Genomic DNA, 12,298 nt, shown 5'->3' on the forward strand with positions numbered 1-12,298 from the left:
TGGTCACACTAGTATTATTTATATATAAAAGGAAAATACCAATATATAAAAACCACTAAAATGTATACACATATTTGAGGGCATATTAAGTATCCTTCCAGAAAACATATTTAAAACGTTTTCTCTAAGCACAGCTTACATTTGAAGTGAACTTCGAGACTGCACTGTAGTTGCCTATACTGTATCACGACTACTTCAGACCCATAACTCTTTTTTTCTATTAATCCTCACCTGAGGATATTTTTCCATTTATCTTCAGAGAGGTAGGGCGGGAGGGGGAAAGAAGCTTTGCTATGAGAGAGACACACATTGACTGGTTGCCTCCCACACAACCCCAATCAGGGCTGGCACCCAACTGCAACCCAGATATGTGCCCTTGACTGGAACCCACGACTCTTTGGTCTGCAAGCTGACGCTCTAACCACTGAACTAATTCAGCCAAGGCCATAAGTCTAACTTTTACCTGAATTGGCATTTGTCATAAAACCACTTAAGAAACAGAAACTTTTGTACTAACAAGGTCAAGTGATTTGCAAGCCCAATGGAGAAGTAGCCAGAGTGTAACCAAGAAAGTCAGACATTTCTGGGTTTGAATGCCTTTTTGCCATTTGCCTCCTATGGTAGCTTGGGCAAATCACTGCTCTTTCCAAAAGTTTTCAAATGTGTGAAATGAACACAATGTCCTCCTTATACGGCTGTGAAATTAAATGAGTTAATAAGTGAAGACAGATGTGAATTTAAATCCTATGTCTACCACATAATAGCTGTATGACCATGAACGAGTGACTAGTCAATTCAATTCAACATGTATTTATTGAATGCAAGGTACTAATGATGCAGAACAGACGTGGTCCCAGACCTCAGGAAGTTTACAATTGGTGAGGTAGACAAAAACTCAGATAATCAGAATAATATTAAATGCAATAATCTGGTGTTTTCTGATAATGGTACAATGTATGACAAGTTCTGAAGGTAGAGATTTTTTTCAAGAGCATAGCCATTTATCATCCCTTCAATTGCCACGAGAGCGCACTTCTTTTTTGTTAATCCTCACTGGAGGATATTTATTTTATTTATTTATTTATTTATTTGTTTATCTATTTATTTATTTTAGGAAGATAGGGAAGAAGAGAGAGAAACATCGATGTGAGAGACACTACCCTAACGGGGGCCAGGGACAAACTGCAACCAAGGTACGTGCCCCTAGTGGAACTGAATCAGGGTCTCTCCGGTCCGTGGGCCGGCGCTCCAACCGCTGAGCCAAACCGGCCAGGGCTGGAGGATATTTTTTACATTGATTTTTTTTTTTAGAAAGAGAAGAAGGTGGCGGGGGGGGGGGGGGGGGGGGGGGGAAGGGGGGGAGAGAGGGAGAGGGAGGGAGAGAGAGAGAGAGAAACATCAATGTGTGAGGGACACACTGATTAGTTGCCGACCACTTGTGTCCCAACCAGGGTGTGAGCCCTTGACCTGAAATCAAATCCAGGACACTTCAGTCCAAGGGCCCACACTCTAACACTCTAACCACTGACCAACGCCAACCAGGGCACAAGAGCTCATTTTTAAATGTCACACTATTGCCCTAGCCGGTTTTGCTCAGTGGTTAGAGCGTTGGCCTGCGGTCCAAAGAGACCCAGGTTCGGTTCCCACTAAGGGCATGTACCTCAGTTGCAGTTTGTCCCCGGCCCTGGTTGGGTCATGCGGGTGGCAGCCACTCGATGTGTCCCTTTCACTTCAATGTTTCTCTCTTTCCCACTCTGTCTGAACAAAAAATGGAAAAATATCCTCGGGTGAGGATAAAATAAATAAATAAATAAATAAATAAATAAATAAATAAATAAATAAATAAATAAATAAATGTCACACTATTTGACTTACCTCCAAATTCTTCAAAGTATACACCCTTGTAATACAATTTAGACTTAATCCAACACTTTTAATTCCTTCTCCAACAGCTTCATCCTAGCCCAGGGTAAACTAGATCACATAGACAAATAATCAGTTAAAAAGATTTTTGAGTTATAAATGGTAATTGTATATATGCAAAAGGTAGGCGATAGAAGGAATTTGTCTAGAGTTGAGAGCTGGCTGCCTCTAAAGACCCTTTCAAATGAAGCAACAAGTGTTCTTAAATATTTTCATTTAAACTGAAAGATATACATAGAAAAAAATGGATCACACTCTCGAGAATTTAGTTTATCAGTAGCTGATGAATGTCATTACTAGATATACAGCTTATAGCAATATTTAAAGCTATAGCAATACTGAAAGATAGCATAAGAAAACCCACTCCTATTTACCCACTGTAATGATAATAGTACCAATATTTATTGAATGCTTACCATAGGCACAGTCTTTCTATGCTTTAAGGCTTTGTATGTTATTTCTTCACCTCATCTTCGTAACAACCCTGGGAAATAGGTATTATATCCCCATTTTATATATGGAATAACTGAGATGTTAAGCATTTAAGCAACTTGCCTAAGGTTGTCCAAGTACTCCCCCATATATGTGAATTTATTTTTAATTGTGTATATGAACAGTTACACCAATACTGTAACAAAATATTATACACATTTTATTTTATAACAACATATTATAAAACCTACTCAAAAAATGTAAAGGATGAGATATAAAAATACACAGGTGCTCCAGTATATTCTCCCTACTTTCCAATGGCTTGCTAACATGTGCACCGCTTTGTAGACCACTGCTTTGTATCACAGGAAGTCAAAATGCAAGGGCAAAAGAAAGTGAAGATTATCAGTGGTTTTCAAACTTGAATGTGTATCACAGAATCATCACCACCCCAGACACACCTGTAATAGCTACACCAGACCAATAAAAAACAGAGGAACTTGGGCTCTCTTTGAATTTCCCAGGCACTCACTCCCCTGTTCTCTCCACCAAGCTTTCCAAATCTGAAATGTGGGCCCTGGGATGGCTTAGGGGATGAAGAGGACTCTTTTTCAAAAGTCCACAGTATAGTTCTGGAAATCTCAGCTCCCAGAAGGCTCCCTTAGGCAAAGTTATGGAGAGGAAATACTGCCTTCAAGGATCTTGACATTGGATGGACCCAGGCACCTGACAGCCTCCTAGGAACTCTGGAATAACAGCCAAGGACACTTTAACATCCAAGGCTGCTAGACGTGCCTAAATTAATAGGCTGCTGAGCACCCATCTACTATGAAGTACCAAGTTCAAATGACATGCTTTTTTGTGGAAAAAGAGCACATTTCTCATACTGAATCCTCACATGTTCTTTATTCTATAATAGCCAAAACTATAAAAAGGGACTAATATTCAGAACATGTACTACCACGGTTTTCCAAATATTAAAAATAATTAGAATTTATAAAAAATTTTTTTAATAGTTACTGAAAAACTATGTGCCAAACTGCATTTTTTTTTTCATTATTAATTTTAGAGAGAGAGAAAGGGCAAGGAAGAGAGAAACAGAAACATTGATTGGCCGCCTTCTACATGCCCTACACTGGGGATTTGGCCCATAGCCTGGGCATGTGCCCTGACCGAGAATTGGACTGGCCACTTTTTGGTGCATGGGTCAATGCTTAACCACTGAGCAACAGCGGCTGGACGATTTTTATTTAATTCTGAAACTCTTACAATAATGATAACAGTGTCTAAGAGAGTAACTCTGAGTTCATGTTCTCCAAGGGAGTTCAAACTTTCTTTTTGTCTAAATAGTGTTTCCCTCCTTAACAGAACAAGGTTAATGTAAAGTAAAAATCATTTTTTTAAAAAAAATTTTAATTGATTTTAGAGAGAGAAAGAGAAACATAGATTTGTTGTTCTACTTATTTATGCATTCACTGACTGATTCTTGTATGTGCTCTGACCAGGTACCTAACCCACAACTTTGGCATATCAGGACAATGCTCTAACCAACTGAGCGATACCCATTCGGAGCAAGTTAAAATTTCTTTTTAGCCTGGCCAGTGTGGCTTAGTGGTTGAGTATCAACCCATGCACCAACAGGTTGCCAGTTCGATTACCTGTCAGGGTACATCTGGGGTTTCCAGCTTGATACCCAGTAGGGGACGTGCAGGAGGCAGTCAATCAATGGTTCTCTCTCCCTCCCCCTCTCCCTTCAAAAAAAAAAAAAAATCAATAAAAATGTATTTTTTAAATTTCTTTTTAGCCTGGCAAGTGTGGCGTAGTAAATTGAGCGTTGTCCCATGCACTGATAGGTCCTGACTCAATTACCAGTCAGGGCACATGCCCATATTACAGGCTGGATTCCCAGTGAGGGGCATGCAGGAGGCAGCCAGTAGATGTTTCTAGCTCACATTGATGTTACTATCTTTCTTTCCCTTCCTCTCTCTCTCTCTAAAAAATCAATAAACACACACACACACACACACACACGTGTGTGTATATATACATATAGGAATTAAAAAAACGTGTGTGTATATATATGTTTTTTAATTTTATTTATTTATTTTTCCTCACCCGAGGACATTTTTCCATATTTTGTTCAGATAGACAGGGAGGGAGAGACAGACAGACAGAAACATTGACGTGAAAGGGACACATCGAGTGGTTGCCACCCGCATGACCCAACCAGGGCCGGGGACAAACTGCAACCGAGGCACGTGCCCTTAGCGGGAACCGAACCCAGGTCTCTCTGGACCGCAGGTATACGCTCTAACCACTGAGCCAAACCGGCCAGGGCTTAAATTCCTTTTAAAGGCTTGAGTTTCAAAATTATAGAATCCTATAAGCTGATGCCATATTTGGAAGAGAACAAGGTCAAGAAAAAGAATCAAAAGTAAATTCCTCAGTCATGTGATTTGACAATATGTACTTAACATATATACATTTACACCAGCTAAGACAAGACACTAAAAAGGTGAGACCAGTAGTATTGTGGTAATTTTGAAAATAATACATTTATTTATTTCTACTTGGATTCCTGCCTGGGGAAAATGATAAGGTGATATAGAACTTATAATCTTATCAAATATCTGCAACTGATAACACATCAGAGAATCTTTACCTAGTGAGAGAAATGTAGCCACTATTCGCTCCAGAAAGCTGACCTAAGAACGTATATTTTTTAAGCAGTGTGTACAAAGATATTGTTATACTCCAAGTTAAAGGCCCCACTCAACTGAAATTTTATTAAGATGTTCTGATGGTTACACCACCTAAATAAAATAAAAAGTTAAGACAGCCCCTTTACCCCACCAGACTTATTCATTCATTCTTTTTCTTTCTCTTTATATTTACACACACATCTTTTTTAAACATTAACTTCAGCTTTTCATGCCGGAAGCAGAGGTATACGAAAATGGCATTAGACTCTAATTCTTATTTAAAATTATGTACCAAAATGTGAAGAACTTGTAGCTCCAAACTCAAATCTAAGAGGAAGAATATTCCCATGCACCACATTGGGCTAGCCACTCGGAACTCTTGCCTACTCTGAGAACTTGGCATCCGTCCTCACCTGTAAAGCACCAAGTGGAGCCCTGGCCTGTTTGGCTCAGCGGTTGGAGCATCGGCCTGTGGACCAGAGAGCCCCGGGTTCGGTTCCCACTAGGGGCGCATGCCTCGGTGGCAGTTTGTCCCCAGCCCCGGTTGGGGTCATGTGGGTGGTAACCGCTCGATGTGTCTCTCTCATGTTTCTCTCTCTCTCTTTCCATGTTTCTCTCTCTCTCTTCCTACCTCTCTCCATCCCCCTCTATCCCTCTGAAGAGAAAATGCAACAATGTCCTCAGGTGAGAATTTAAAAAAAAGCACCAAGTGGAGCATTTTATTAAACAAAGTGTAACTTTTTACTCTAGACTTCAACTACCACCGTCCCCACCCCACACCCCAGCTCCTATCTTAATATTATATATATCTGTCTGTCACTAAGACTTTAGCTGCCCTGGCCAGTGTGGCTAAGTGGTTAAAGCACTGGCCCAAGCACTGAGGGGTCTCGGGTTCAATTCCTGGTCAAGGGCATGTACCTTGGTTGCAGGTTCAATCCCTGGCCCTGGTTGGGGTATGTGTGGGAGACAACCAATCGATGTTGAGATGTTTCTTACTCTTACTCTCCCCCCACCCCCGACTCCCTCCTTTCCACTCTCTCTAAAAAAATCAATGGAAAAAATATCCTCCGGTGAGGATTAACCAGAATTTAAAACAAACAAACAAACAAAAAAACCCTTAGCTAATGGTTTCATTAAACAAAACAAGGCAGCATAGGGAAAAGAGCTCTCACACACCCAAGTTATAAATTTGGAGGCTTGGCTTTCTAGCTTCTAATTCTTAAGATGCTAATATGTTTCATAGGACTTATAATTCATAGGACCCCGATGCTTCATAGGACTTATAACTCAAGAGCTGGTTCTGCTCAAATACCTCTTTACATGTAGGGTCTGCCTACCTCAAAAGTATTGCAGTCACAGGTGCACTGTGACTACCAGCTGAACACCAATGTACACCAACAAGGCTAATGAGACATGAAATATATCAAACAATAAAGTTTTTAAAAGGAGCTGGAGAGAAGTTACCAAGTATTATTTAATTCTATACTCCCATTTCCATTCTAAGAGTGCCACTGTGGAAAAACACCAAATGGCACATGAACCTATTTTTTCCCCTAGAGCCTATCTGTCTTATGCCAAATACAAATACTACCAAAGACTAAGAGGTTTCTTCAGGAAAATGTTTTTAAATAGAACTGTATATTTTGGGTAGTAATTTGGCCAGAATTTTAAAATAAACATAGAGTGCAATATTTCACTCACATGATCACCTATGTAAACAAATTCAAATCAACAGCAGAAAACATTTCAGCAAAGATAATTTTAGGAAATTGCAGACTGAATCAACTTTATTTTATAAGAAATTTAGAAAACATGAGCAAATATTGATATTGCATTAAAAAACAAATTAGTCTATAAATCATTCAAATTTTTAAAATTAAAGAGTCAATATGACACTGAAAAAAATGTAGTAACAGAGAAATGTGTTTCATTTTTGAATAAAATACTATCAGTGGTTTATTACAACTAGATATACAAATGTAAAGGTAGTAATGCTAAAATGATAAAGAAAGCTGAATCAAAGTGATCCAGCAGGCTGAAGGAGCACCATGTCACCAATGTGGGACTGCCACATATTCTATCACAGGAACAAACTATCACAAGGTAAAAAAAAAACAAAAAAACAAATAAATAAATTGTGGGGAAAAAAGGAGCCCATAATGCCTGGAATTTTAGAGTAAATGGTTTATTTGGTTCTTTTGTTACATATGTTTTGTCTGTTTTCTTCCTCTAAGAAAGAGAGTGGATATGTGAGGCATCTAAGAATATTTCCCAGTTATATCGTGGTTTTTCGGTAATGATACTATATTGTAGAAACAATGATCAATACTTGTTGTCACTTTAACTACTTAATGTACTGTTAAAATGATTTAACGCCTATAGTATGATTTCATTTTTTTTCTTTTCTAAAAACTCTAAGTCAAGAATATTCAAAGGAACTATTTCTTAATTTAAGAAACACGTCAATTTAATTCCTGAAATTTTTATTTTTTCAAGAAGTGACAATAATATGAAGTTCTAATATATCAGGAGCCTGGAAAAGAGTATCAGATAATCTGATTATAATAATTTGAATTAGAATGATCAGGAAATATATCCTAGGGATCAAAATGTAATTTATGATTCCTTGTGAACTAAATTTCACTGAGAGATACTTATGGCTAAGTTTAATAAAACATGGGTATCATAATGTTTGAATCATTTTAAAGAAAATTCACAACCTACACAATAATCCCAAAGAAAACCAGATTAAAATCAGTAGGGTATTTATATGTACAGATGTATACACAAATACTTTCAGGGTGGAAGGAATCATATTAATAATTACGGGTTACAAATCACTTTTAAAAAAAATGAAGATAAGAAAATAGTAGCTGGGTGTAGAGCCAGTGGTTGTGAGGGGAACCTAAAAGTAGTAAATACTAACATTCTTTGCAGTGTAAAGAAATGCAAAAGACTCTTATACTACAAAATTTTAATTTTACAAAACCAAAAGCAATACAATTATTGCCCATTTATGATGATAAAAATTGAAACAAAAACTCTGAACCCATTTTGTAAAAATTCTATTATAACATTCTTAAATCCAGTTCATATTTTTCCACTGAGTCAAATAAGATTTAAACTCAAGGGAGACACAAAATTAGACAGAATTTTACCATTTTCTGAAAAGATGATCACAATTTCATTCCAAGAGGATAAGGTGAATAACCCCTTAGCAACTTGTATACTTTATTACCTTCAATAAAAAGTCCAAATAGTTCCACTTTTTAAAACTTCTGGAATACTATCCAGATAATAAATGTTGATATTTAAGCTTGACATTAAAGGACATGACACTCTGAAAATAGGCCTGCTTTAAATACAGTCTGATAATTCCAGGGGTACTTACGGCAAGAAGATATCTTTAGCAAATACTGGTTTCTTGTATTTAAAAAAACAGCAAGGCAGAATTTAAAAAAAAAAATCTTAATTTACAATACATTGTAAACTGCACACAACAATTGCCACATGTATCATGACCAGTATAGGTAAAAAGCTTTTTCCAGATGTTTTTATAAGACTTTGTATCTTCCTTTATTTGTTGGTTGGTATGAATTTTGCTATAATAGAAAATAAAAGACACATGGTAAGAAAAAGCAAAATAAAAAAAGAGAGAGAAACATATATTAAGAAAATTTCCTTTACAAACTTACAAAACTATCAGATATTTAAAATTTTTTTAATGTTAGTATTACATGGAGGAAGAAAGAACTGTTCAATAACTACCTAAACATTTTCTGTATTCTCCTGGTTACTCCTTGACAACTGTTTTGAACCAACTTAATGGTTGTGACATCAAGGTTCTTTTTCTATCATTCCTTGGTGAAATAGTCTTAAGCACTTGATTTAAAGGTTTTCTTTTCCCTCTTGTTTTGTGTACTTTCTATTCTTTAAATTTTTTATCCTCACCAAAAAGAATGTTTTGCAAGTTGAATTTTAGAAAAACCCTCAAAAACACGTTCTCAGAGAAAGGATAAAGTTTCCTTTCAAAGGGCCCAATGTACAACTGTAAGGAAAGATTACAAGCTTCAACTGATACTAAAGACACAGGGATAAAGGTAGTCTATAAAAGGTGCTTTTCCAAAATCAAATTAAGTCCTTACTTAAGTTTAAAAATACTGATAACACCTGTACTGGCAAAAATGCAAAGAAACTAGAATTTTCATGCAATGCTGGGAAGACTGTAAATTGGTATAACCACTTTGGAAAATTATTCAGTAATATCAGCTAAACCACATATACCTTATAATGAGCAATTCTACTTCAGGGTTTATATTCAAGAGAAAGCCCATTAATGTGTATCAAAGACACATGGAATAATATGTTTATAGAAACATTATTCATAAAACCTAAAAATTTAAATAGACCCAAAGTCCAACATATAAATGAATTGTGGTATATTCATACAATTAAATACTATATAGCTGTGACAAAGAATGAATTACTACTGCTTCATGCAATAAGGACTGATTTCCTCAAAGTAATGTAGAGTGAAAGAAATTAGATACAAAAGAGTACAGAGCATTTGATTCCACTTCACATGGAATTAAAAAATAGGCAAAACTAATCTATGATGTTAAAAGTCAGAATATTGTTACATTTGGGGGATATGAATCTTGACAAGGGGCATGAGGGGGACTCTAGGATGTTGGTAAATGTTCTATATTTCTTGATCTGGATAGTGATCACATTGGTGTGCTTATTACTTTGTGAAAATTCATCAAGCTACATGTTTGTGATTTGTATACTTTTCTGTCCTTATATTATAGTCTAATAAAACATTTACTAAAACAAGTAAATAAGTCCTTGAGGTTTTCACTCACCAGCCGGATCAGTTCTTCTTTTATGAGCCTGGTGATTTCTGCCTTTGCTTTCTGCACGGCCAGTTCATTAGCACCTGGTGAGCAAGTGGAAATCATTATTTGTATGACTAGATTTATACTGGATATTTATTCATGTTCTGGAGAGCCACCAGGAATACTGTAAGTGATTTTCAGGAATATTGTGCTACCTGCCAAAAAATAGCCTTTCAATAACTGGTGAAATATCATCTACATTATATAATGGCTGCCTACTTTCTCACTACTTTTAGAGTTTCTTCTGCCCCCCCTTATTGATTTTAGAGAGAGAGGAAGTGAGAGGGAGATAGAAACATCGATGACAGAGAACACTGAATGGCCGCCTCCTGCATGCGCCCCCCTGGGGATCAGGCCCACAACCTGGGCATGTGTCCTGACCGGGAATCATACTGGTGACCTCTTGGTGCATGGGTCATCGACGCTCAACCACTGAACCACACCGGTTGGACCAGGATTTCAAATGTAATCAATAAGGTCACATTATGTGTAGTGTTAAAGAGTTCTTGGTATGTTGATTAAAGACAGTGAAGAAAAAATGATTAGCAACTTATGTAAGAGTAAGAAAAAGCTAAAGGAAACATAACTTCCTGTCCTGGCCAGTTTGGCTTCGTGGTTAGAGCGTCGTCCCACAGACCAAAGAGTAGCAGGTTCAATTCCGGTCAAAGGCATGAACCTTGGTTGCAATTCAATCCCCAGCCCTCTCTAAAAAAAAATCAATTAAAAACATATTTTAAAAAAAAGGCATGCTGCCTTGGCCAGTGTGGCTCAGTTGACTGAGCATCGTCTGTGCACCAAAAGGTCAACTATTTGATTCCTGGTCACAGCTCATGCCCAAATTGAGGATTTGGTCCCCAGTTGGGGTGCAAAAAGAAGGCAACCAATGTTTTTCTCCCTTCCTCTCCATTTCTCTCTTTCTAAAAATCAATAAAAACATATTTAAAAGGAAAGAAAGGCCCTGCTGATGTGGCTCAGCGGACTGAGTGTCATCCTATGAACTGAAAGGTCCCAGTTTGATTCCAGTCAGGGCACATGCCCGGGTTGTGGGCTCGATCCCTGATGGGGGACATGAAGGAGGCAGCAGATCAATGTTTCTCGCTCACATCAATGTTTCTATCTCTCTCCCTTACTCTCTATCTAAAAAAAAAAAAAAAAAAAATCAATAAAAAATATTTTAAAAGAGAGAGAGAGAGAGATAAAGAAAGGCATGCTTAAATAATGAAGAGTAAAAGAAATATGTAGTGGTTGGAAAAAAGAGTGGGAAAGAACATATCAAGGTAGCCAAGTGGCTGGGGCAGGCTGAAGACATTTATTCACAGAGTTATTTCAAGAAACATTGCTATATGCTATATTATGAGAGATTCATTGCATGAAGAACTCCACGCTCTTTATAATCTTGCTAGGCTACTAGAAAAATAAAATTGTAAAGTATTACAACAGAAATAAGTAGCTTGGAAGTAGTTTACCAAAATAACTTAAAAATTTGTTTTTCCTTTACTGAATTTTAGAGAGAGAGGAAGGCAGAGGGAGAGAGATATAGAAACATCGATGACAGAGAACATTGATCGGCCATCTCCTGCATGCCCCTTACTGGGGATCGGGCCCACAACCTGGGCTTGTGCCCTGACCTTTGGAAATCAAACCAGTGACCTCTTGGTGCATGAGTCAACGCTCAACCACTGAGCCACACCAGATGGACAAGTTAACTTTTAAATATTACTTCTATGCCCTGGCCAGGCGGCTCAGTTGGTTGGGTACACCAAGAGATAGCGAGTTCCATTCCTGGTCAGGGCACATACCCAAGGTACAGGTTTGATACTGCGATCTCCTATTGGGGCTTGAGCAGGAGGCAACCAATTGATGTTCCTCTCCCCCTCTCTAAAAAAATTATATATCAATTACTCATTCCAAGCATCTCTCCCTGACTTCCAGACAGTTAAATGTTTGGGGTTTTTTTCCTATTTATCTTCAGACAGAGTGGGAGGGAAAGAGAAACATCAATGTGAGAGGAACACATCGATTGGTTGCCTCCTGCACAACTCCACCCAGGGCAGGGGACGAACTGCAACCGAGGTACATGCCCTTAGCCGGAATCAAACCTGAGATCCATTGGTTCATAGGTCAACGCTCTACCGTTGGCCAGGGCCAGTTAAGTGTTTTTTTCCTCGGTGCTCTCAGAGGATTGTGTTCATACCACCATGAAAGCACACCTTTTAGTCAAAATGGACAAAATGTTTTTTTCTAACTAGATGTGAACAGTAAAGAAGAGGTACAAAGTAAGATCCTAAAAAGAGATGAGCAGCAAGTAAAGTAAGAAGTAATAAAGAAGATACTCTGAATCTA

The 12,298-nt window shown here is 37.7% G+C and overlaps 1 protein-coding gene across 2 annotated transcripts in view; it reads right to left on the minus strand.

The window, feature by feature from the left end:
* Positions 1–8,455: 8,455 nt before the first annotated feature.
* Positions 8,456–12,298, minus strand: part of DDX46 (DEAD-box helicase 46) — a 71,822-nt gene continuing 67,979 nt past the window's right edge. The window contains exons 22-23 of one of the 2 annotated variants that reach the window (XM_036240137.1): positions 9,923–9,996; positions 8,456–8,659 (exon numbers count right to left, since the gene is read on the minus strand). In XM_036240137.1, the coding sequence (XP_036096030.1) occupies positions 8,612–8,659; positions 9,923–9,996 (122 nt within the window). In that variant the 3' untranslated portion in view covers positions 8,456–8,611. The remainder of the gene's footprint in view (positions 8,660–9,922; positions 9,997–12,298) is intronic. The other variant, XM_036240138.1, reaches the window with a different exon arrangement.

The sequence above is a fragment of the Molossus molossus genome, unplaced genomic scaffold (assembly GCF_014108415.1).
Source record: "Molossus molossus isolate mMolMol1 unplaced genomic scaffold, mMolMol1.p scaffold_m16_p_4, whole genome shotgun sequence".
In the NCBI taxonomy this organism is placed as follows: Eukaryota; Metazoa; Chordata; class Mammalia; order Chiroptera; family Molossidae; genus Molossus; species Molossus molossus.